The sequence below is a fragment of the Schistocerca serialis genome, chromosome 2, assembly GCF_023864345.2.
Source record: "Schistocerca serialis cubense isolate TAMUIC-IGC-003099 chromosome 2, iqSchSeri2.2, whole genome shotgun sequence".
NCBI lineage: Eukaryota > Metazoa > Arthropoda > Insecta > Orthoptera > Acrididae > Schistocerca > Schistocerca serialis.
Genome location: NC_064639.1, coordinates 852,122,526 through 852,150,483, shown reverse-complemented (window position 1 = coordinate 852,150,483; position 27,958 = coordinate 852,122,526). Strand labels below are relative to the sequence as shown.

Below are 27,958 nucleotides of genomic sequence, written 5' to 3'. Positions count from 1 at the left end.
TACTCTTTTTGTCTTATTCGGGTATTTCAATGTGCATTATCTCCTGTGGGTTAAAACCACTTCATCTGGTAGGGGCCTTCTGATTGCTCAGTTTCTTTGGAATCTTGATCTGTGTCTGCTCAATGATGGTGCACCTCTACCTTCTTTCGTGCCAGACACTGCACTGTTCTAGCTGTTGACCTTATCATCTCTCCCCCAGTCTTGTGACTTCACTATAATGGTTATTACTCAGTGATCTTTATGACAGTGACCACTTTCCAGTGATGATATCGCGTTTTTATCACCATCCAGTTAACAGCTTACCACATTGGGCTTTTCAAAGTTCCAACTGGCAGTTGTATATCTTTGCCATCACCTTCAGTCCCTTTCTGTCAGAGTGTGTTGATGAGGTTGTGGGAAACCTCTTTCTGTGTTATCACTCATGCTGCTGGAACTGCTGTCCCTCTTTCTGGTAGTCCAATCCACAGTCGGCCGATGCCATTGTTAACCAAAGTCATTGCAACAGCTCTTCAGGGACACTGAAGCTTCCTGCAACATCTCGAGTGACTTCCTTCACAGCCCACCCTTATCACTTTTAATCAGCTGATGCAAAGGCATGCTATCTAATAAACACAGTAAGAAGGAATGCATCATCTCCTCCTGGGGAATGTATGCCTCTTAATTCCAGCTGTAGACCAAGTTCTGTAGTCTGCGGGGCTGCCGAGGTAGCTGTCCCATGTGTCTTCCTCTGTGGTGGTATGTATATCTATTGATATATCTGTTCTTAGTAAACACCTTGTGACCAGTTTGCAGCAGCATCAATGTTTCCTTGTGGAGCTACTTCTCGAACATACACTCTGAGTTGACAAGTCATGGAATACCTCCTAATATTATGTTGGACCTCTTTTTACCCAGTGTAGCGCTGTAGCTTGACTTGACATGGCCTCAACAAGACATTAGAAGTCCCCTGCTGAAATATTGAGCCTTGCTGCTACTATAGCTGTCCATAATCGTGAAAGTGTTGCTGGTTCAGGATGTTGTGCATGAATAGACCTCTCAGTTATGTCCCGTAAATTTTCAGTGGGATTCATGTCTGGTGATCTGGGTAGCTGAATCATTCACTTGAATTGTCCAGAATGTTCTTCAGACCAATTGTGAACAATTGTGGCTAGGTGATATGACATTGTTGTTTGGGAACTTCAAGTCCATGAAAGGATGCAAATGATCTCCAATTAGCCGAACAGACCCTTTTCCAATTAATGATTGGTTCATTTGGACCAGAAGATGCAGACCATTTCATGTAAAAACAGCCCACAACATTATGGAACCCATTTTTTTTAACACAGACCACACAATTATGGAACCACCACCAGCTTGCACAGCACCTTGCTGACAACTGGGGTCCATGGCTTTGTGGAGTCTGTGCCATACTCAAACCCTACAATCAGCTATAAGCATGTGAAATCAGGACTCGTATGACCAGGGCACAGCTTTCCAGTCATCTAGGTTCCAACCAATATGCTCATTATCCCAACAGAGGCACTGCAGGTGATGATATGCCTTTAGCAAAGGCACTGGCATCAGTCATCTGCTGCTGTAGCCCCTTGATGTCAAATTTCACCTCACAGTCTAAACAGATATGTTTGTTGTATGTCTCTGATTTCTGCAGTTATTTCATCCAGTGTTTCATTTCTGTTAACACTGACAACTCTACACAAACCCTACTGCTCTTGGTTGTTAAGCGAAGGCTGTTGGCCACTGCGATGTTTGTGGTGAGAGGTATTGCCTGAAAATTGGTGTTCTCAGCACAGTCTTGACACTGTTGATCTCATAATACTGAATTTACTAATAGTTTCGAAAATGGAATGTCCCATGTGTGTAGCTCCATGTCCATTTTGTGTTCAAAGTCTGTTAATTCCTGTCTTGCATCCATAATCACCTGAAAAACCCTTTTCACATCAGTCAACTGAGTACAAATGACAACTCCACCATTGCACTGTCCTTTAACACCTTGTGTGCACGATATTACCTCCATCTGTATATGTGCATTTCACTACCCCATGACTTTTTTCACCTCACTGCAGCAGACAAGTTGAAGATTGTCTGCTATCCTGTACCCCCTCAATCCGAATTATATAACAAACCTGTCAATGACTGGAAGCAACTTCAGGATCCTCAATCATCATGTAATATGGCTCCAGACATTGATTTGTTTTTTAATGAGATGTTTCAACATCCAAGTGTTACTCAGACTGCATTTACTCAGGCTGTTGTATTTGACTAGAAGGTATTTTGTCTTCATAGTGGTGAAATTGTATTGTCATTCTAGTCCTTAAACCAGACAAAAACCCAGTGTTGAGCAGCAGGTACTTACAGATTAGCCCTAACAGTGTGTTCTGCAAACTATTTGGAAAGGTGATAGTCCCGTGATTGTGCTGATTTCTTGAATCTGGGAGCTTTTATCCTCCTATGTTCCAGTCAGACTGACTGATGACTGACCATCTCATTAGGTTGGAAACAGCAGATAGGCATGCTTTTTCCATACACCGACCTCTCATTGTAGTCTTTTTTTGAACTACGTAAGGCATAGTACACTGCTTAGTGCCATCGCATTTTACTTATCCTTGAGGTTCTCTACTGATTTTGATTCACTAGTTTTTATCGCAAGGGTTGTTTCAAATACATATCTCAGCTTACCACAGGTCCAAGAGAACAACATCCTACAGGGATGTGTGCTGAGTGCACCCTTCCTCACCACAATGAATGGGATAGTGTTTTCTGTCAGACCAGTAGTCACCCTTATGCATTTGCATTTGGTGTAGCTCCCAATCTGTAACTTAGGCTGAACACCAGCTCCAAGGAGCTGTCCAAAGGACCTCTGCTTGGATTTTTTGCCATAGCTTCCATTTCTCTCCTGTGAAAATGAGTCGTCCATTTCTGTCATCATACACTGTCCATCCTGATCCAGAACTTTACTTGGGTATCCAGTGGCACAGTCCCAATTTTTGGGACATGATTGTTCCGTATTTGTTAACTTAAGACTAGCTGCATGCAAATGTTTAATACTCTGTGCTTTCTTGCCTCCCCCTCCCCCTCTCCCGTCTCTTTGAATGTGGGTCATGGTACTCTCCTCCATATTTACCAGGCTCTGGACTTGTCCCAGTTGGTTGGCAGGTTCATAGCTCAGTCCATTACTGGGGAGTAAGACTGAGGACTTGGGCCTTCCAGACTAGTGTCACAAACAGTGTCCTTATTGAAGCAGGGTTTATACCTCTTCAGTTCCGATGGTATCAATTTTTGCTCCATTATATAGTTACCATCCAACAGTCCACTAATCAACTAACTCGTCAAATCTTTTTGCATACAAGGTGCATTGACCCCATGACACCAAGCCTTGAGTAGGATTACCAGTTGAAATGTAGGATTACCAGTTGAAATGCTCCTAAGGGCTCTCTGACGGGACCTCCTCCTAACACCGTTAGAATATGATCCCTATGTTTTCCTGAGCTTAATCCCCAGACCATGAATTAGGACCTATGTATTTCAAGGGCCTAAAGTTTGAGTTGCTCCCACCACCTTTTAGCATCTGTCTTGTTCTTCAGGACTATCAAGGTGCAACCACCATTTACACTGACTCCTTTAAATCTGTGGATAAGACAGGATATGCTTTACATCTTGCACCAGTCAGGAACATTATTTGTTGCCAGGAATATGTAGGGTTTTTATGGCAGACCTGACAGCCATTAACAGAATCTTACATGTTATTAAACAGGCTTCTCTTGACTGTGTGTTAGTTTGTAACAATTCAATGAGCAGGCTCCAGCCTGTTGATCATTGCAACTCTTGTCACCTTGTTATATCTGCTATTCTGGACCTTCTCTGTGACCTTACTAATACTGCCTGCTCAGTTGTCTTCCCTTTAGTCCCAACTCAGGGTATCCCAGGGAATGACCTTGCCGACTGTTTGCTAGAGAAGTGATTAATAACATAACATTTCATTTGATAATCCAAGATGCAGATTTGACCACTCCTCACTTGGGGATGGATCATCAAGTGGTAGGCTTCTGCCCCCCTCTAATGAACTCTGCACTATTACGGAAACTGTTGCTGCATGGCTCTCCATGTTCTACTCCTCCCAGAAGGAACCTATCAGCCTATGTCAACTCCACATCGGGCATTATAGATTAACATATACTTTTATATTATGTAATTAGCTACCCCGACGTAGTTATGAAACCTTGCAGAAAGTAGTTTATGTCCTCTTGAAATGCCCCCTTGTTCTGGCTTTACAAGCTAAGTATGATCTTCAAGATTTCTTGCCTTTAATGTTAGTGTATGACGTATGGATATTTGAATGGGTTCTTTGTCTTCTCCAAGAATGTGTTTTTTATTCACAGATGCAACATTTTAATTACTTTTGGGACAGGGGTAGGATGATTGGGATCGAGTCATCTCCTTCCTCATGCTGTGTGCAGGTGACATTCGACCCTGTCACCTCTGCCAGTTGCCTGGGTAATCCCTCTGTTACTCTGTTTTAGTCGCTTTTTTGCTGCTCTGATGAAGGCAAGACCAAAAAGATTGCTTATCCTTGATACTAACTGTTGATGAAAGGTTAATTGGACAGGGTCTTTATACTTCCTGCAAGATATTAGTTGCTGTTCTCATCTTTAATACCTTAACTTTAATGGATCAGAGATTTGAGCAGCTTCGGGAGGAATGGCCCCCATTGCATGCATAGTCTCGTGGGACACTCACTTGTCCTCACCCACATACTGACCTGCTTATTTCTCTCACTTTGTTTTATTACTATCAGTCCAGTTGATGATCTTTTTGTTTTAACCTCTCTTTTACTATTATGAGTCTTTCCAGCCAGAAGACATGCTTTATTCTGTTACTGTTTTAGCCCTTAATTGGCTTGACAAGGGTCAAATGAAGATGAGGTTTCTCACAGTACAGACAAGTCCAGGGGAAGTTCTTGTCATCTCACTGACTTGTGTTCCAGACTGAATTGTATGCTTTTCGTCATCTTCATCCTCGTCATATTTCTTCATATCATTCTAGCAGGCTGGGTAGGATGCTTATAAACAATTTGATTCCATTTTGCTCTATCTTGATATGCCACTTACCTTGATACTGTTTCCCAGTTTTTTCCTCTAGTCTTAAGTTCTTTCTTAATCTGATCCAGTCATCTTTATCTGGGTTGTCCTATTGGTCTTTTCCCCTGCAGTAGTTTTTAGGCATGCAGTTATCCTTCATCATCTTCGCATGTTCAAATCACTTGAGCCATGCAGTAATGAGCCTCTCAGTCCTTGACACATCCACTTGTGTCTTTCTTCTGATGTATTAATTCCTAGTTTTATCTCCTTTAGTCTTCTGCAAAGCTGAACACAGAAACTTCATATCACATGCTTGTAGCTTACTCAAATTAGCATAATTAATTATGCAAATCAGTGAAAATAATCAAGTTTTGAAAATATGATGTAAGTGAGTAGATAAAAAATCCACTCACCTAGTGGCTGCAGGAGGACAGACATACAAAAGGTACTAAAGTCTGCAGCTTTTGGAGCCAGTGGCTCCTTGTGGCAGAAGGGGTTAAGATGAAGGAAGAGAGATGAAGGAAAAGGTCTGGTGAGGTTCACGTAAAGGGGTAGATTTTGGAAAAGTCACCCAGAACCCTAAGCCATCACATCCATTCCTGATACTGCTGACCCCTCCAGAAAACAACTTAGGAGTACACCACTTGTCACTTTGTATTATTCTGGCCTTGAATGTATTCATTAGCTACTTTGACAAGGCTCTCACTTCCTAAAATCATGCCCTGAAATGAGATCCATTCAGTCTGACACTTTTCCCTCCAGATCTAGAATAGCTGTTTGTCGCTCTCCCGATCTCTGCAATATCCTTACCAGAACCTATACTACTACTCCATCCATCTCTCTATCCTATGGCTCCTACACCTGTGACTGTCCCTGCTGCAAGACTTGCCGTATGCACCCTCTTGCCACCACTTATACCAGCCTTGTAACTGGTAAAGCATACTATATCAAAAGACCTGTGAAATGACATGTCATATACCAGCTGTTATGTAAACACTATTCGACCTATAATATTGGCATGACTACCACTGAGCTATCAGTTAGAATGAATGGGCATAGGCAGAGGGCGTATACTGGCAACACACAATGTCCTGTTGCAGAACATGACCTTAGTACATGTTTCTCCACACATGCCATCTGGATTCTCCTCCCAGACCTCAGTTTCTCAGAACTCCACTGGTGCGTACAGGTGCTACAACACATCCTTTGTTCTCACCATCCCCCTGGCCTTAATTTATGTTAATTTCTTTGGTGTCAGCATTTCTTCATAGTAACTTTTCTTTCTTCATAGTAACTTTCCTTTCTTCACTACCTTTTTAGTTTTCTGTATCTTTCATTTTCTGACGTGTCTATTTTTCACCGCCTCATCCCACCTCTATCACATACAGTGCAATTAGGCTCTGAGCACTATGCAACTTAACTTCTGAGGTCATCAGTCGCCTAGAACTTAGAACTAATTAAACCTAGCTAACCTAAGGACATCACACATATCCATGCCCGAGGCAGGATTCGAACCTGCGACTGTAGCGGTCACTCGGCTCCAGACTGCAGCGCCTAGAACCGCACGGCCACTCCGACCGGTTAGTGCAATTAGCTTTTCACTCTTATTAACTCGTGCACTAAGTTTTGACAGTAATCTCTTTATTGCGTATTACCCTATCTCCACCTTTAAGCTCTCAGGTTTTCAAATCTCATCTGGGGTTCCGGTTGATGTTTCTGAACTCTGCCGCTTTTCCTAAACCTCACCAGTCTTTTTCCTTCACTCTTCTGCCTTCCCTTTGAACCCTTCTGTCAGAACAAGGAGCCACTGTCACCAAAAGCTTGCAAAGTGTAACACCTTTTATATGTGTTTTCTCCTACTGCTGCTTGGTGAGCAGATTTTTTTTTATCTATCCCCTTAAATTGTATTGTTAATTACACAGGGCTACAAGCTGTATGTCATAATCAGCGAGAGAAATGTTTTAAACATCGTCTTTTTGGCTCTCACAGGAATTCCCTTGTTTCACACAAGGTTCCAGGCTTAATAAAAAAATAAGATCCCTTTCTTACTCTGTTTTGTACTTTTATTTTGGCAGTTTCATTCCTTGATAATCTACTTCACAAATAATTGAAAGCTTCTAAACATTGAATTTTCTTTCCATCTAGCATCAGGTTACCCTGGGCAGAGGTCGTGTTTATAATCATTGCTATAGTTTTGCTCTTGCTCACTGTCACTGGTAATCTTTAAATGTGGAGTTTCTTTGATCTTATCTTCCCTGTGCTTTTAAAGGTCTGTTTCTCCCCAGGTAGCTCCATCATCAGCAACGACTAAAGCATTGAGATCACCATTTCCTATCTCCTTGATTTCCTTTACAATCACATCCAGAAGTGCAATAAAAAGTAATGGGGAAAATGCACTACCCTGTTGCACTCTTCTGTCTGCCCTGAACCAGTCCGATATGCCATTAATCACTTGTACACATCTTCTGTAGCCTTCATATAGCATTTGCAGCTTCCTTATTAGGGAGTTTAGCACCATCCATTTTTATAAACCCTCGAATATCTTTCCTGTGTAATTCGTTTAAATTTCTGAGTGACAACTGTCTCCAGACGATCTCTCTCTTGACCGAGGGACTGACGAACTCACTGTTTAGTCTCTTCACTCTCCAACAAACCAATCAATCAATCTTGTCAATTTCCTTGTAGAACAGGTGATGAGAAAAACACTTTGATGCCAATCCTGATGAACAGTAAGACATCCAAAGTTGATTACTGCAAAAAGAGATCACAAGTGACAAAGTATCAAAACACAACTTAGTACTCAGACTTGTGAAAAGCTACTCAGACGTGGGACAAAAAAATCTGCTGTGCAGTTAAACTTGTCAACAGCATGCATGTTTATATTCATCATTAGCATAATCAGGGTTTGGCAAGGAGGCCCTATCAGTGTGTGTGTGTGTGTGTGTGTGTGTGTGTGTGTGTGTGTGTGTGTGTGTGTACTTTTTTTTTTTTTTAGGGGAGAGGGGGCACTTCTACTATGTAATGTTGGATGCACTTTGTTCGTATCTTTGGTTGAAGGCGATGTTTGCTTTGATTGTGTGGTATTATCTATTGAGACAGATGTCAAAGCTCTTAAGTATGAAAGGATGTTTGCAGTTTTGGACAGGAGGGATGTTGTTCGTTGTGGAGAGGTAGTGCAAAGAACAAATATTCCATTGATGATAGTTGGATAATAACGTAACCATAACACACAAAAAGAGTGCTTGATTACAGGAAAAAAATCCAACCAGGCATGGCTAGATAGTTAAGATGGAGACAGTCTCTCAGAATTTTGACTGAGGCTAGGGGTATTGTGGATTTAATTGATTTTAACTTGTTTCAGTTGTCATTTACAAGAGTATTTCCCTTTCATAAAACCAGTCATTGACTTTATTGATGATTAGTTGATTTATAAAATATGTCACATGTGTTGTTTCTTTCATTTCAGGTTGTAAACTGCAATCATCCAATTGTGATGTATGAGATGATGCTGAGCATACAAATGCTTGTGAAGGAATGTGGTTATTCAATGCAAGACCCTGCATGGGACATGGTTCTTTCAATTATGGATGGTTTGTTTGGTCACATAGGTAAAATGAAAATTTTGCAGTTAAAAATTTTTAAAACTATCTATTTCTGTAAAAAATGTAATTTTATACACCACGACAATGTGATCTGAGTTCTGAAAGTACTGCAGACATCAGAACATGGCACATCTTCCTATCATAAGAAAGTGGTTCTAGGAGGATTGTGTTTGATTGGGATTCACAGTTAGTGAAAGCAATGCATTGCTGTAGATGGTGAGCATTTACACAACAAGAAAATTGAAATTGTGTGTGCCTCAAGAACATGTGATGGGGCAACTTGTATTCTCAGTATATACACTTCACAGTACAAAAAGTGGAGGAGGAAAATCGCAGCCAGAGCCAGAATCAGTCTGATATGGAATGAAATACAATGTGCCATTTTTCCACATTATATTTATTGCATACGCAAGAGGAATTATTACTTGAAATATTATACAAAAATGATCCTGTCTGTATTATAGACCTATACTTTAGTATTCCCACTAGTGAATATTGAGATGAATGAAGATGAGCTGCTGTGGGTACCACACACAGGATAGTGCAAAATGCTTTCACAGAGGGTGAGCGCAAAGCGTGGTATGGGAAGAGCCACTGACCCAGGTGTTTACTTCCTGATGACAATAGGCTTAGACCAGCAATTTTTACCCTGACATCAGCATGCTCAAACCTGGCTGTCACTTTGTGCCATGCTCAGGGTTCCATGTACCAAGTTTTTTAGTCATTTGTGTTCATTGCATTGTTTTTCTTTTTCTCCGTGCTCATCTTTACACAGCGTTTGGACTTTGTAACACTTTGTCAGTTGCTAAAGCAGTATTTTGGTTGTCATAGCCATGTAATGATGGTATGGTTACATCTGAACGTGCGTGGATCTCTAATCTGCAAGATTTTTTGTGCAAGGGATCGATTAGTTTGTCCCCGGCTTGCTACCTCATATGTGGATTTGCTAATTGTGGACCTGATCATCTGATTAACTTCCAACTCTGACATCTAAACTAGGTCATTGGCTTTGTCAGACTCCTCTTTAGCCAATTTTACTAAGACTGCAGAATCAGATAAACTTAATGCAGCAGAAAATGACATACTGTCTATCAGTTGTCAGGTGGCAAAGCAATATGTGCATGCCAAAAAGCCCCCATTGCCCTGTGGGGCGAGCCAGGTGGCCTTGGCTTCTGCTGAGCTGCTGGGTGGTGGCACCATTGAAGATTCATGTGCAGTGACATCAAAGTAGTGCTCCCCTTAATCCCCGTATGTGGTGGGTGTAAGTCAATCATAGTGTCTTAATCCCCTGCTCACATCATTTTTCGGGTTCTCGGTGTTGCTCCCCTACTGCACTTATTTGTGTTCAGTGGGCAAGCCAGCAGCTGCCCCAGTTGTAATTTGGTGCTCTTTACACAGGATTGCCCACATGTAAGTACCTTGTGTGTATGCTGCGAAGTAGGCCATTTGGTAACAGTGTGTGACAGTTGGTGGGCTATGGTACAGTCATTAGAGGGCCCCCCCCCCCCCCCCTCCCCCATGTTTTTGTATTGTGCTAATGTTAGTACTTGAAGGGCGACTGAGTTTTAGGTATACGTTAGAGCAATGATCAGTCTAATTAAAATTGATATATTCAGGCTTATGTGCCGCCCTGTGTTGCAGTGAACAGTAGATCAATTTGTCGTATTATAAACAGTGTGTCTGTTTGAGGGGTCTGTTCTATCTCAGCAAGTTATAATAATGTGGAACAGCAACTTAATGTTGTTAGTGTTTAATTCGGTATTGGCGCTAAATATTTTTATGTTGGACATATTTTCTGTTTTCGGCTTCCAGATAGTTAACAAAGTTCATTTAGTGTCTTTGTTAGTCCCCTTTCAAGATTTGAACTTTTTACTGTGTTTGTATGACCGGCTGTGTGAGAATAGCTTGGGTCAGGCAAAAAGTTTCGAGACATATCTCCTTTAAGCTGTCAAATACCTAAATTTTGTCACCCTCGACCCAATCCGTTTGCCATTTGCGACAAGGTCAGTGCTGAGTTGCGGCATTGGCAGGACATCAGCATCATTTCTCCTATTTCATTGAGTCAGTGGTGGACCTCGTATACAGTGCCACAGCTGGAGGAGTTGGCAAAGTTGTCAGAAGGTCTGTATTTCTAAAATGTAGTCTTGTGCCACACATACCTACATTTGTCATTGGTCACCACTTCTCAGAATTTCTTTGTGCTCAACACTCCCCTTGGGCTTTGCTAGTTTAATTGATTGTCTTTTATAATTTTTTCTGCACCAGGAATTTATCAGCGATATTTGGATGAGTTGATTAAGGACATCCCCTGTTGTGTAAACTACCTCAGTGACATCTGAGTCATGGGCACCACGCAAGAAAAATAACTATGAAATCTGCAGGCTGTTTTCCAATGCCTTCTGGTGAACGACCTTCATTGCAAACTGCAAAAAATGTAGTTTTTTCTCCAAAGGTGCATTTTTTGGTACGTTTGCTTAGCAAAAGTGGCCCCATCCCTACGGACAAGCATGTAAAAGACACCATCAACATGCTGGCAGCCAAGAACTGAAAAAGCTCCCGTCCTTTTTAGGCAAGGTTTCTTATCATGCTACTTACATACCCCAGGCCCCGCACATCTGCCATCCTCTTAAATGATTTCGCCAAAAGGGCGTTGCATTCCTGTGATATTTGGACTGTCAAAGGGCTTTTTAAGTCCATCAAGGAGTGTTTGTGCTCCACTCCTTGTTTGACTTCCTTTACATTGGGTAAACCATTAAACCTGGCTGATGATGTAGCCTATTATGGCATTGGTGCAGTTCTGCTGCATCATAACCCATATGGCACCAAGCAGCTCATTGTTTACACACTGAAGACTCTGCGGCACAACATAACTGCCGTAACTGCTCACAGGTGGCGTAGCAGTTGTGAGCCATCATTTTCGGCATTGCTGTGGCATTCATTACCACTCCACCACTCAACATGCCAATGCCTATGCGTTATTGTGTTTGTCGTCAGGTCCTCTTAAGGGATTTGATTAACAGGAGGCTCTTGTTTCTACATTGGATGATACATTGCAGCAGATGTTGTTTGATTTAACTTTGATTGTGCAGGATGCCATGACCGCCATGGCTCCCAACCCGCTTTTCCAGAAAAATCATTTCAGCTGTCCAGACATGGTGTCCTGAGCGTGCTGCTTCAGAAGCAGATTTGGAGTGGCATACAGTTTTTCCAATGCAGTTTCGGCTCACTATTGTCTAAAGGGTCCTCACGCTTTCCACGGAGGAGCAAAACTGTTGTGTGGTTGGTCATCTGATGTTTTGTCCTCGCATGCTCCAGTTGCTGCATGCATCGCACTGTGGTATACCTATTATGAAGGCTTTGGGGCAGCGTCACATTTACTGGTCAGCAATTGATTGCAAAATTGGACATCTTGTCCGGGCTTGCACAGCCACTGTAGATGAACAGGCTGCTTCACCATGTCAGTTTTTCCCTAGGCCAGCTCTGGAACACCCTTGGGACAGGATGCACATCAACTTTGTGTGCCCTTTGTTGGGAAGCATGCAGTTGTTGGTGGATGATGTGTTCTCAACTGTTCTCCATGGCATTGACAGCAACTGTTCGCACATTGTCAGACATTTTTGCCTTCAAGAGCTCTCCTCCGATCCTCATTTTCAGTAATTATTAGCAACTCGTGTTGCGTAAGTTTGCAGATTTTTGAATTTGCAGTAGTATACAGTATCTGATTGCTGCTCTGTTTCACCTGGCTTTTAATTTTGAGATGAACAATTTGTGTGAATGTTCAGAACTCAAATGGAGTAGTCAGACTGCCTTGCCCACAAGGATGCCTTGCTAGTTTTCTTGCCATGTGCTGGGTGATGCTGGTTAACAGACACAGTTAAACAGAATGTTTGCTTCGGTGCCAGCTGCGGGATCTTTTGGATTTGTTGCATCTCGAGTCACATGCCACGAACTGTTGTGGCCCCCTGTGTTTTCCTCAGAGGCTGCTGTACGGGCCCAGTCTTTCAGCCAGCAGCTGTGGTGGTTGCCTGATGTAGTGGTGAGTGACAGAGGTTGGCGTTTGTTGTTGTGGATCTTGACTGGAATTACCTGACACTTGGTGTTCTAATCAGTTGTGTCTGTGACCTAATGGACCCCAAGCCCCCATCTCCAAGCCAGCTGGGCAACAGGTTACTCATACCAATGCTCTAGTGTGTGTCTCCCAAATGTGACAGAGTACTCACCCACTGCTATCCTCCCACCACGCCCTTTGCCATCCTGTCTTTGGCTGCAGAGTAGGGCGCTGGCAGGCATAGCTCCCATGACTATGATGTGGAGCCTATGGGATTTGTACTGCTGGCCCTCTTTGCACACTTGCAACTGGATGAGTTCTCGCCCCCACTGTTGATGGTGGAACCCAGCTTCCACAATCTTCGGCCCCTCAGGCATTCAGAACACACAAATCTTCTGCACTATGCGTATTCAATAAATACACTGTGGTGTGTCACATTTCATTTACTTAATAGTAGCTGGAAAAGAAACTTGTGTTTTATTTATGAAAACATATCGGTGCGTAATTAGTAAATGGTAAAAGACTGTCTAAATGATAATAGGAACATTTTATTATAGTTATCTATAACACTATATTGTATTGTTCTTGCCTATATTATTATATTAAAATCCTGTAATTATTGCACAAAGTACAGTTAATCTTCAGTATCATTAAATACTTTTAATTGGCCTCACGGAAAAATATAAAAGTGTAACTGTGAGGATCTGAACCCAAGTAATGGTCAGTAAGTTATTGCTCTAACTGCTATATCAATTCTCCAGTTTAAAGTGGTCAAATGCTCAAAGATGACTACCATTGACCTATATTTTTTTGAAAACTGACGCCTTTTGACCTAATCCCTTTATATAATATTTAAGTGCCTGTGTTATTCCAAATTATGATGCAATCTTCCCTTGGACATGCATGCACATTGCTATAATTCTAGTTTTGATTCTGGTTAGTTCTGTGGCTGTGTGTGGTTTTTTTTTTAAATGCTTCTTAATAATGTTGAAGAGAGAGAATACTGAAAAGCACATTTTGCATGAGGATTGGGAGATTAAGTGCCTTTGTACACAATCACCATGAGAAACATCAATGTTTAATATGTAAAAAATGCTTAAGTCGACATTTCTCTTCGCTCCATGAAGCAATACATAGTCATTGCTCTCACGATGAAGTTGCCTGGACCATCAGATCTTAAAGAAAAAAGGTAAAGCTCAGAAATGGATCAGCAATGGCTAACTCATAAAATAATATGCAATAGAATTCGCAAAAGCGTTTGGTTTAGATGATGCTGCCATACATTTTAAAATGACTGCTTTGCTGTATATCACTGTGAATTCATGATATGGTACATGACATGAAAAACAAACAATAATTTAATTGCAAACTGTTGGTATTATTTTTTGTGTGTGGATGAGAGTACTGATTGGACAGATCTTAGTCAACAATTAACTTTTTGGTTTATTAAAGGATGACTTTTCTGTACATAAAAAACGCACGTTTGGATTTTTAATGCAGTTAAAAAGTGTACTGACAAAACTGTGGTTTTAAAAAATGCTCTGCTGTTTTTACCGATTGCGCATGAGCTGTGATCGGTAGCAAAAATGGTTTCATTGGTTGATTAAGAAAATATGGAATAGTTTAATTTTCCATTGCATTATTCATTAGAAAAGTTAAGACTGCTTTCTGCAATGAAAGATGTAATTAAAATTACAAATACAATGTGCTGAGGAAATTGATCTGTCTCATCAAATATTTAAACAATTTTTGGAGGAAGTTAATGCAGATACACAGACAGACTTCTTCATTTCAAAATACGTTGCTTGATTGCAGTTTTTTTCCACTTAGATTATAACTTTTCAAGTTCTTGAATAGAGAAGTAAAATCAGACAGTACAGAATCTGAAGATCAGTTCAAAGTTCCCCGGTGTTACCATATTTCCCTTGTTACTGTGAACTGAAACAAGACTATATGAAAAAGATTTACTTCTATTATTGGTGAAGTCTCCAGCGAGTGTCATAGTCATTTGAAAGATTTTAAGTGGATAGAACTGGATATCATTATCAGATGACATCTGGCTTCACTATGTCGGGGCCGTGACATCACCGCACAATTCAAGTTAGAGGGGGTAGCACTCACTGGAGGAGAATGGCATGCAAGCCACACTTTGCCAGGCATGCAGTATGGCACAGACTAGTTGCAGTGCATGATGATTGATAAAATGTTATGGTACTGGAGAACGTGGAAGATTTGTGGGGATAAGGCAATGGGATGCGACTACATGAGTTCAGGATAATGAACTTGTAAACTTATCACGGCAAAATCCTTTTTAAATGCAATGCAGTTGAAACATACTATTGCGTTTTCTGTTTTAGTTGATATAATTTGATGTCAGCTTCAGGAGGCTGAATGGAGAAATAAACTTTAAGAGGAAGCTCCGTAATGGTCATAAACTCTATCAGTTAACATTTGCTGAGGCCAGTGAACCAATCTTTCCACAGGGAATGATAGTCCAGTACGGTATATAGGCCGCATAGTGCTGGCTTCAGCACCAAATATAGCTGTGGGTCTCACAGTAACCTTGTATCTACGACAGTTTGGTACTTGATTTGTTCTGTGGACTTAGGATGCTTGACTGGATAGACTTGATGCTGCCCAGTATATTCACATAATGTGTAGTGTTATGATCCCATCAATGTGACAACTAATCCTGAGAGATTAGTCTGTTTCCAACTCGATCAATTTTCAATTCACCACTCATCTGTGGTGCAGGAGTGGTTTGCAGACCAGACCTCAGCTCAATTGATTGTGTAGAATGTTAAGTGGTAAAGACACCACATGTTGTGCTCTTTTGAGGACCAAAGAAATCATATTAAGAACCATGAACTCTTCATTCTGTTAATTTTGTGTTAAACAAATTAATACAATAAAACAAAGTCTAACTGCACCCTGGCCGCAATGATGTACTCTGTTGTGAGTGACAAGACAGCTGCATGTGGCAAATAGCTGAGTATATACAGTGAAACCCTTATTTTATGTTTTCTTATGGTCCAGACTTAAAAAATGCAAAATCAAGGAAAATGTTAAAACCCTCAGAATATGAGCAAAAGCCCGTGTAATTGGTTTATATCATTAAAAATCACAATCCTCTCCAATACTTTTTATAAAATCTGTCTAAGTGAATGAAATTAAATGTACAATTCATTGTTTATACAATAATTTGTGCTAATGAATTTCATCAGTTCTTAAAAATATGCCAATTACACGGGCTTTTGCTCATATTCTGAGGGTTTTAACATTTTCCTTGATTTTGCATTTTTTAAGTCTGGACCATAAGAAAACATAAAATAAGGGTTTCACTGTATATACTCAGCTATTTGCCACATGCAGCTGTCTTGTATACTGTTGTGTGAGTCTATATGATCAGTCTTCATTACAGTTTATAAAAAAGTTCTGCAGCCAATATAATACAGTTTACGTACAAACACAATAATAAGATAATAGAGGTTAAGGTACATATTGGTGTATTTGGGCATACTGATGGTAATTTTTCCCTTGTTCATTCCCTAAAGGAAAGTGCAGCAACTAAGAATGGTATGCAATAAATACACTTTACAGTGTCTTGTGGAATATCTGTAATGTATGTTGATAAACTAATGCTTCATAATCATAATGTAAATAATAAAACACACATCAGTTACATTTTTCATGCATAGAATGATGTGTTTCAGGAATTTATTTCCATTGATTCTGAAGATGTGTGAAGAAATGAAACTCGTTAAGTGTTTTATTAGCAGAATCATTATTGACACAGTTGCAGGCTCTTGAAAAAGAATTGTTTATGATGAGTGAAATTAAGAAACTAACGATGAATAAATCATGTTGGTTTGTATCATCAGTTGAACCATATATATTACGTGATATGTGGTATCTGTAGTTCAATTCCTGCAGGCATAGGTGTGTGTTTTTGAAGGTGAAACAGTAAAGGAACACTTCTGAGTGCTTGTAGTTATATTTTTTCTCGTTTACTTTGCTGGAAACAATTAACTTATCATTAAATGTATTCCAGAAAAAAAGGCTTCTTGACACTATGTAATAATACCATATGTTTATTATTTTTGTTGTTATCATGCATTTGTTTCTTACACAACCTGTCACTGGTTGAGAATTGCATTTTATGCACTTTGTGTGTGTGTGTGTGTGTGTGTGTGTGTGTGTGTGTGTGTGTGTGTGTGTGTCTTTTTTTTTATTTTTATTTTTTTACCACCTTTATTCATCACATTCGGACTTAGAATATAAAGTTTATTTTTACAGAGCAGTGTTCTTCAAGTAATCACACAGGCCTTATATCATGCCATTTGAATGAAACCATTTGTGGAATAGAAAAGCTGATAGAACTTGGGCAATTCAATGGGTCAGTGCGCCGTGTTTTTGAGCTGATTGAAAGATGTTCCCCAGTAAGACCAGTAAGTATATTACGTCGACTGTGACCTATGTTCTTTGTCATTTTGGTTTTTGTATTGCATTAATGTCAACTTACACTGTACAGGTTGGTCACTCCTATCATCACTGCACTGAGTACTTGTTTGATATTACTGTTTTTGTGAAATGTCTTCCCTTTTGAAAGTAGTGGCCTTCCCTTTACATATGTTTCTTTGTATCATAAAATAATCAAGAGAATTATTGACAATGCAAATAACAGTCCAATTAAAATTACTTTGTGATTGATAGAGTTCAGTACGGTCTGGGCGGGGGTCACTGTTGCTAGCATGCAGCCAGCTGTGCTTTACTAGGCACTGCACATACATACAGAGTGGGTTAACACAGTGAGCATGTGGCATTAGAGAAAGAACTGAGATTGACTGGCAGCTGGTCCTCAGCACTAGACTCGTTCAAATGTCAGTCGCAAAATAGTTTTAGTGGTAGTTTAAATAGATTTATAAGATGAATTGAAACTGTTATTAATTGCACACTATATATCTGTACCTGAGAGGTAAAAGGGGACAAGTCTAATTTCCATGTTTCTTTGTATCTTTAAAATAGTCAAGAGAATCATTAACAAAGCATGATACAGTCCTATTAAAATTACTTTGTCACTTGACTTCAGACATTTTTAATACCACACACTGCTTATTTTGTTGAATAAGTGAAGCAGTTCTACTCCAGGCCATGGCCGATTCAGACAGTGTTAAATGGTCATGGATCCATGTAATACAGCCTAAGTTAGCCATGGTCTGGAACAGAACTGGCACTCTTATCAAATTTGTCATTAGCCTTTTTTACCACTAGCTTCTACAAATTGTATAACATTTGTGGTAGGCTACAACTCTGAGTCTATTTGTCATACAGCTACTGCTCTTTTCTCTAATGTTTCTTTAATTTTGCTATAACTGGCACATATTTGTATTATAGTTGTGTATCTTCTACAGCTTTGTGTTTCTTTTATGGCTATTCAAGATTTGGCACTTTGCACTTCTGTCAGTCTCAATTTTTGCTATCTATATATCCGTTTGGCCAGAGTATGAGGGACTTAGTCTGGGAAAAGGAGGTGCCAATGAAGCATAAGGAACTGCTGTACAAGATGTAATTTACACACATACTGACGTGCAGTAAAACCTCATTTTTATGTTGCTGCATTTTACATTTTCCCACTGTCTAAGTTCATTTTTGTTGGTCCCAAAAAAGTCCTATTCTCTCATTACAATGGTATCCCATCACTAACGAATGCATTTTTCAACATTTCCGGCATTTTAAGTTCTCGCTAGACACGAGGCAGCTAGCGGCCTCTTCTCCATTGTGCCACTGCCCAGAATGTAACTGTGGACCAAAAAGCTGGGAAGCAGTGGCCGGGAAGAGTGGGGGGGGGGGGGGGGGGGGTAGCGGCTCCTGTGCCAGGTGCAATAAATATAGCAAGCAGTCACATAAAAGCAACGGCAGTGTCAGTTGCCAAGGACCTCTGCAGTCAGGCAGCAGTCCTCGGATCACAGGCCAGCCACAGCAATGATGGTGGTGGCATAGTTACAGTGAAGGCTCTAGGACTGCGGCTGACACAGGATGGGTGGTGCTGTCTTTTGCAGAAAGGTCTTCATTCCTGTGTCACTGCAGTGAACTCTGGAATGAGGTCAGTGAGTGATGCCCATCTGTTGTCCTATGGCAGTGGGATGAACTGCAGAAACTTCCTGTAGGCTCATGAACACGCCAGGTCATTGGAACGTAGAAGCAGTGGTCTGGAAGCAGTGCCTCGTCGTGGGTAATAGTATCAGCAGGGGTGTTGTCCTGCAATAGTCAGTGGCCGGGTCCCAGCACTCTGACCATATATCTGGCAGTGTCTGTTCACTTACAGCATCCATGGCAGTTCTGAATGTAGTTTTCTGAAAGGATTATGAAGCATGATAAATCTCTAGGTATTATGAGGATTTGGGAAATTGGTATCCTACGGCTGCAAACCACTGGGCACGAGGCGTGAGGCGTGTTGTGTTGGTGCCCACAGTGATAAATGAGAATCTGCTGGCAATGGAATGGGAACTGTAAAAATGATGAAGGAAATGATAAACATCTAGGATGTGGGAAGGGAGACTATAGACAGTTTTGTGTGAGTGTTGGTCAGTGAAGGCAGAGCATCTTTCTTTTGGAGCAAATGTAATTAGCCACTACAGGTAACAAGTGCAGAGGTCAGTGGAGATGGGTTTGGCAATGGAGAGCTAATGGGAGGTGGGTTTTACAGGGTGTTACCAGCACGAAGAGAGAGGAGGAGTCAGGTTTTGAGATGTACCTGATGAGCAGGTGGAATGTCACTGAGACGTTTGGTTGAGAGGCATCAACCTGTTGTTGAGTACAAGTGGAGTTCTGAAAGCTAGATTTAGTTTCTGTCTGGACTACTTCCTGCTTCCTGAAAGTAATTATTGGCCATCCATACTATCTCCTTGTGATTTTAATGGTTTTCTGATATGTGGAAACTAACTTACATTTGAAAATTCTATTTAATTTACTAAAAGCACTCCAGGTATACTAATGCTTCCATTTGTTTATTTTGCCTTCTATCCAGTCATTGCCCTCAGCTGCTCTAAATACAAAAAGTCAGCTGATTCTTTGACAGTTAATTTTTACTACTTTCTTTTTTATATTATGGTCATATGCCATTTTACTATTCTTATTACTGTTACATTTGCTTGCCCTATTAAATTCATCACATAAGGTTATCTGAATTAGGGGGAAAATATAGATGTTTCAGGGATGTTGTATTAACATACATTTTTTCTTCTTTTTCCCAATTTATGGATCTGAAAACTTCCTCTAGGAAGTCTCCTCTTTCAGTTTTAAATTTCTCACAATCCTGATGAGTGGTAATGGAAACTGTAGCATTGATGTGTGAAGTCACTGATCCATTCTATAATTTCTGCCAAGCTTTGTATCTATTTTGTCTCTAAATGTTAAGATTCTATCATCACTTGGAATTCAAATTTGCTGAAATGCCTAAATAAATCATAGTTTGCTGGGCAAATGTTGCTACATTTTTATTGAGATGGAAAAAAAGAAGATAACTGGCATACTTCACTATCTTCCACTCCATTTTTCTTGTGGTAGCATATTTTGCGGCAACATATCAAACCAAGGTGCAGTAATAATTGAATATTTAGTGTTGTGAATTCAAGAACATCCTGCAGAAGACCATACGAAGAACTAGGTCTGCTTATAGTACTCCTCAGCATATTTATCCCTTAATGAAATTTGTCATAAGTACTTCATCACTCTTTTGAATCAACAGCTAATTTCACAGAATCAATACTGTGAATGAAGGTGATCTTCAGAAAGGGTTTGCATTTTGGTCCAGCATGATGTCCATTATTCAGGAACACACATTTTCATTATCTTCTCAGCAATGATAAAAACTTTATTAGTATTAGCTCACTTTCCTACAGTTCTTTTGTTGTGCCTATCTGTTACTCAGCACCTCTGCTACATGATGAGTAGCAACTATTCTTTTTGTAATATTGTTACCTTCATTGTGTTCAGTAGATCCCATGAAGCAGAACTCTCAAGACTATCTAATGATTCATGGTGTAGGTTAACTGAAGACAAGGAAGGCATAGAAACCTGACCTGTAATTGCAATAACAATAAATTAGCACCATATTGCTCATGGCTGTTCATGCTTATGCCAGTTAAATATAACAAAGTAAATTAGAAAGAATGGTGCCACCTTTTTTAGATAAAGCTGTTGCCTCCTCAGTTACCATTAATCTCCTATTGATAGCTTGATATTTACCTAATTATATTGGTCTTTGCCAGAGAAAACAGGTACCTGCATATGTAAATACACTGTGTAACTACTTGTAACACAGCCTGACAACAGTGCTACATGCTGCATAGCTAACATAACTTTTCAGTAACTGAGTGTAAGCATTCAGACAAATTGTACAGAGAGAACCTGTTTAGGTATGCTTCTAACTCTCTTTTGATCTTGGTGGCTTCCCAATTTCTGCTTTATTTTAGGTGGGAGATGGTTGACTACCTTTGCACTGTAGTACATAACTCCACTTTAAATCCTGTGCAGGGCGGCAACAGCTACATGAAAATTATTTTTATGTCTTAAAATGATTCTGTAAATCACAGTTAAGCTGAAATTGATATTTATTGTCAAAAATAAAAACCATTGATGAATAAAAGTATTGGGAGGATCCTTAGAAAAATTTCCATAAGATATATGGTCATTTTCTGTACAGTGTATTCATAGTGCTCACTTCTGCTAAATAAACACTTTATTTTACATGCACTACCCCAGAAGATAATATAACAACACAACAAGGAGTGCAGATATGCCAAATAAGCCAACAACTGAGTGTATGTCAACACAGTGAGAGATGTTTGTAAAGGCAAAAAGATGCCAAGCTTCTCGACTAGTTTATCTATGTGTTGTAATTTTAGCCTAGATGTCAAGGAATTTTATACAGTGTGTTTCACTTAGCATATGGCCATTAATAATTACTTCTGGTGCTGACAGGTCGTTGTTGTTGGTCATCAGCAAACACAAAAGTTTTTGAACCATCCTTCAGAGTCTTTGGAAGATCATTTAATTGGGTTAAGAACAAGAGTGGGCCCAATGCTGATCCTTACGTCAACTCATATGCATGTACCCCATTCTGAAGTTAATTTCAAGCCTCTGATAAGTTTGTTAGTGAGACCCTCTGTTTTCTAGGTAAGACTCCACCATTGAGAAAGGTGTGCCAGTAATGCCATAACACTTTATTTGGTCAAGGAGAATTTTATAATATACACAATTGGCAAAATCACAGAGTGTTTTAATAATTAACTTTTTTTTTAACTCTGCTAGCACTTTATCTGTGAGGTCTTTTATTGATTTTTCTGTGGAGAAACCTTTAGAAAACCAAACTGAGAGGCAGCTAACAAGTTTTGCTCGGTTAAATGAGTCAGTAGTCTATCATAAACCAATTTCTCAGACTTTTTTCAAAATACTTGAAGGAGTGAAATAGATTTGTAATTAGAAGAGGTCTGTTTCTCTAGACTGTTAAAGATGGTGCTACTAGGGAACATTTATCCTTAATAGGAAATATGCTCTGAGTCATTGGTTACAAAGAAAGGTTAGCACTAGAACCACAGATATTTGAACATACCTAGAACCACACTTGGATCACTAATGACCTTCGTGTCATTCCCTTTTATTTCGTGTGTCAGTGGGTTATTGTTACTACTAGTGAATCTGTCCTTTGAAGTGCTGGAAATTTTATTATGAAATAAAAAAAATAAAACAATTTTTCAGAAATTATCATTTATTATTTTAAAAAACTTACACATTTGCTGGATGCCTTTACTGGCTAACATCACATAATGAGCACAACTAATAGTCTTTTGATGTACATTTGTTGCAGATAGTTTACTTGCACATATCACACTTTACAAATAATTTGTTTCCTTTACAGTTAGACTTTACAAGGCAGTGTGTTCGCTTTTTTTGTCTCTCAGGAATGTCTTCGGGCGTGACTGAGGTACTAGTCTCCCTGGTTGCTTGCTTCTCAGCAAGTTCCTACCCCAGCTGCAGTATGAAGTCTCTGTGTTTCAACTTTTTCTCATTTAGAACGTTGTACGATACACAGGCATTTATCCCAGCCAAATGCAGCAGCTGTAAAATGTATGAAAAGGCCAAGGTCTCAATGGTGCTTTGACAGGGTATTTGTGAGCTGTTTGGTAGATCACATCCACTCCAAATGTAGAGCTGTTATAAAATGTAACTATGTCTGGCTTCTTTTCTGAACCACCTTCAATTTCACGTAAGAATGGGTAGTGTTGGGAATCATGACTTTCTTATTGCTCTTTCCCTGGTAAAGTGTCATAGTGGCATCATTCTTCTTCTGCAATACTGGGCTGCTTAACACTTTTTTTGCCTTCTTGATACAGACTGGAATTTCCCTGTGAGGTTGAGTTATGGTGCCCAATAGACGTGTAGCATTTGCTTTCAGGAGTTTAGAGAGAACCAAGAGGTGGATATTTCATCCTTTATCGAGGTAAGATTGCATCAATTTTTTCACAACAAAATCGGTAACCATCACTTGGCCTAGTGTCATCCTTTCCTATATAAGAGAAGCATTCACAATATATTTGTAGTTTTTATCTACTGCTGTCCAGCACTTTTGCCCATAATTGTCCAGTTTTGAGGCCATGAACTATGTGAATCTGCAACAGCACTTTGAAGGAAAAAGCTGTTCGTTGTTATATATGCACCCAGTATGTAGTGACATTGTGCATTTGCAGTGAACTCATACCAGTTTTCTGATACCAAAGCAAACTTGTCGTGTTTCAGTCATTCTGATCTTGTGATCTAATGTCAAATTTGAGATATCCCATTATCTCTCTGAAGCTGTCATGAGCCATTGTTGACTTCACAGAATTATTTCCCCACCTCTCTGACCACAATGTGTTTAGTTCTAGGCTCTTCGCTCCTACAGCACCTCAGATGTGCAATGCAGCAATAAAAGCTTGCAGTTCTTCAATGTTCATATTCCAATCATCTGAACTAAATACTTGACGTGCTTCGATCTGAGTGCATTTTACAATGTGTTTCAAAATTTTGTCATTATCATTAGATGCCAAGCACTGTAGCAGGTCCCATTCATGTTTTGTTTTGCATACAGAGATGGTCCTGCATGATCTTTGAAAACATTATGTTGCCCATATTTGCCAACTAACAGTAAGTAACCTATAACTCCCACTTTCCAGGCCGTTACATCTGGTACTGCAATATCTCTACCTGAATGAAACTGAAATAACCCACAGTCTTGGTCATTTCATTGTTAACAATCACCATGGCCCTGCGTTAACTTAGTCATTTTGGCAGCTGTTCCTGTAATAATAGTAATTAGTATTACTACAAGTATTGATATTCAATATGTTGTGGAATATTAGAACAAAAACCACACCTCAACTACTTCCCCCCCATTTGCTTCACCTGGTCCTACTCAACCCAACAATCCACCTTTCTAGACCTTGACCTCCACCTCAAAGATGGCAACTTCAGTACCTCTGTACATATCAGATCTACTGACCACCAGCAATACTTCCACTTTGACAGCTGCCACCCATTCCATACCAAGAAGTCCCTTCCATACAGCCTAGCCACCCGTGGCCGTCACATCTGCAGTGATGAGCGATCCCTCTCAAAATATATCTAGGGTCTCACCGAGGCCTTCACACACTCCAACCTTTTACAAAAACAGATCTGCTATGCTTTATCTCTCTCATCAATCACCAGCTCCCAATTCTGACCATTGGGCCACAGAAGAGTATTCCCCTCATCACTCAGTACCACCCAAGCCTGGAGCAACTGAACTGCATTTCCGCCAGGGTTTTGACTATCTCTCATCATTCCCTGAAATGAGAAATGTCCTTCCTACTATCCTTCTCACCCCTCCCGCAGTGGAATTCCACCATCCACCGAACCTAGACAACATACTTGTCCACCCCTACACAACCCCTGCTCCCAACCCCGTACCTCATGGCTCATACTCCTGTAATAGACCTATATGCAGGACCTGCCCCATACTTCCTCCCCCAGTTATCTACTCCAGTCTGGTCACAAACATCACCTATCCCATCAACGGCAGGGCTACATGTTATCAAGGACCCTCTATACTATGATCCAAAGTTATTTCCATAAAGGTACTGTTACGGTGTGGCTAATGGATGTAAAGTAACTTGTAGAGATGATCATGATGTCACTTATCTTGATGCTGCTGAATATCCATTGTACATGTGGCTTCGTTGAATAGGCAATGGTTGAGTCCCTTGCTGCTCTGGATGAAAAAAGTGTAGGTTTTGATTATTACCAGTCTACTGAAATCATGAAGCAGGATTCCACAATTTTTTGGTTAGAGAAAAAAACATATTTACTGTCAGAACTTTGAACTTGAAAGTAATTAAGTAAAGTTCACGCTCTCGTATCACAAAAATTAAGTACTACTTGTATTGTGGACACCGTAAGTTTATCAAGAAACACACATAGAAACAACAACTCTCAACTGTGGTCAAAACACAAGTGGCCGAAATAACGTTGCTGATCAAAGATCACAGAGTCATATCGACAAAGAGCTTAAGATTTCCGTATCGATTATTGATACTGCATTTTTAAGTTACATGAAATATCAAATAGCATAAAGGGTAATTCAGTGACAGTAATAATATGAGTGACAAAATTGTACATATAAATAATGCAAGTCAAACTTTTTTAGAAATAATAAAAGTTGTAATGTAAATATACACACATTCAAATTTCCATTGGTCGCAACATCTATCCTAACATCATACTAAGCGAATGCTTTTCGAAAACAACTTTAATTAGTGTGTAAAATCTCGTAACACAATGGGCTCTTTTGGTCAGTTCCATTACAATAGGTCCCCAAGAATTTTGTAAGCATGAACAGGTGAACAAAATTGACACCAGAATAATGGAACTGCCAAGAATATGATTTTAAATAAATTAAATTGTTTAATAGAATTGTTTTCTTTGAATTTAACAACTTTTTGCCCATAACAGTTGGCATGAAATTATGTTTAACATTGCAATTGTGTTACACAAAGTAAAGGAACTCATACAGTTGTTAATTTTTTACAATTTTCAATTAGTTGAGTCTATAATGTCATAGCACTTCACATTAAACTGTTAAAAGGTTGTAACTTTTGACTACCGGTTTGTTTTACTTTCTTTTGTTAACCACTTTACTCGCTACTCACAGTAATGTCCCACATTCTCCATCTGCAATTTGCTGACCTCCCTTAATAGGGTTGTTTTCTGCTTGTACTAAAGCAAGTCCATTTCCACAGCTTAGCTGTTTTTATTGCTTTGTTCATTATAATGCCGTGTTATCTAAAAATAAAATACAGAGATCACCTTTTGGTTACATAATGTTTGTATGTAAGTACATGGTTAGGATAAATATTTATCCTCCTGGTAATGTTTATCTAGTGGGAGAAGTTTACAGGAAGTGTCTGAGTAATAATACAAAGATATAGACTGGGCTAAAAAAGGATCCTGTGACTAACAATAAATTCAATAAACTTGTAATACAAATGCATTAACATTTTGGGTGTAAAATGTCTTATCATAAACTATAACACCTACACCAAGGATAAATAACAAATTAAATTGTTTTCATAAGTAAAGCTACAGTCAGTCTGGTGCAAGAGTTCATATTCACAGTAAAAGTGCAAGAGTAGAGTCATGGTTGTTTGAAAGTATTAGTATAATATGTTTATATCAAATTAGAAAAATATTACTGCCTATGCTTTGCAGTGTTTCAGAAACAAATATACAGTAATTCATGTTGTTTACTTAAAACAATTCTCCCCCTTGTTTAGTTGGACATTTCAACAACTTAGGTGTGCAGTAATTAAGACTCTGCCTTTAAGATTAAAAAAAAATTAAAAACCGCTAATTGTTGTGAGACAAAATTAGTGCTGATTGGTGATTTACATTTTAAATGATGTCTCAACAAGTGTGGTGTGAGAATATTACACAAGCTAAAATTACACACATTATCAAATATCACTCAGATTGAATAGATATATAGGAATATCAAGAACTAACATGATTAGCATATTACATGCAAAGAAAATTCATTGCGAACACTTCATATAGAAAGTACATTTTAAACAAATAATAAACATTTTCAAGGACACAAAACTGTATCATAAAATCAGTCAATTTTTTTATACACAACATTTCATAAGATATTCCCGACACTTGACTCCCTGTGTCTATAAGGCACTTGCCTTCCCAGGTAACAACTTTTACTCTAATGAATGGACTACAAATGTCATCACCATTTTTGGACTGAACATATTCATACAAAAAATCATTTTCAGTTTCACTAAAATGATGACTTCCAGAAATACAGTTATCTATATGTTACTGTCACTTTTGTTACCTGCTATCATTACATTAACATACATATCATTAACGCTGTCACTTGCATTGATAATTTCATTAACCCAAACACTTTCATCAGCATAACATTGTTTTTCACTAAGGTACTTATCCTTCAGTTGTTCAACAATAATATGTTTAGTATTTTGCCACCAACCAGGATATCAAATTTGACACACATTAAGAATCATTTTTCTAAAATTACCATCCTTTCTAATTGCATCACTATTTAGCCACATATTATAAAGAAACAATTCACCTTTGTTCATTACAAATTGTAGCCTACTTGCACAGTCAGGTTTACTATTTAGAGAATATTTATCATCTACACATGTTTCTTCATAAGATGATGTATTACAGAACCTATTGGTTGTGACACTGACTTTAACACCACTTAAATTGTTAACAACCTCCTTGGGTATATCTACAACATGCATAATATCAGTTTCTCCCCCAACACCTAAAGCTTCCATTTCCTTTTTCAAACAAACAAAATATTTCTCACCATCATCATGTACCATTAAATCTTCATTTTCCCAAATACTACAATCATCATCAACCCCTCTCTCCTGAAAACTTACAATTTTGCTTTCACATTCAAGTATATTTAATTCTTTGCTCATTAAATCAGTGTCAACAATTTGCTCACCTGGTTCCCTTATCAGTGCTTCAGTTCCTAAATCATGTAAATTGTTAACCTGCCGGTCCTCTTACTAACTACAAGTTTCTGCCCACTCATAAAATTCAACTAAGTCAATTACTTCCTCTGGCTCTTTATTACAACCAGTGTGTTCATTCCTCTTACCTGCATTGTTAGT

General features: G+C 39.2%; 1 protein-coding gene across 2 annotated transcripts in view; it reads left to right on the top strand.

Moving 5' to 3' along the window:
- The window catches only part of LOC126458143 (tuberin), a 307,774-nt gene that overhangs the window by 54,561 nt on the left and 225,255 nt on the right, over positions 1 to 27,958 (top strand). For both annotated transcript variants that reach the window (XM_050094996.1, XM_050094995.1), the window contains exons 7-8: positions 8,542 to 8,683; positions 17,022 to 17,173. In XM_050094996.1, the coding sequence (XP_049950953.1) occupies positions 8,542 to 8,683; positions 17,022 to 17,173 (294 nt within the window). The remainder of the gene's footprint in view (positions 1 to 8,541; positions 8,684 to 17,021; positions 17,174 to 27,958) is intronic.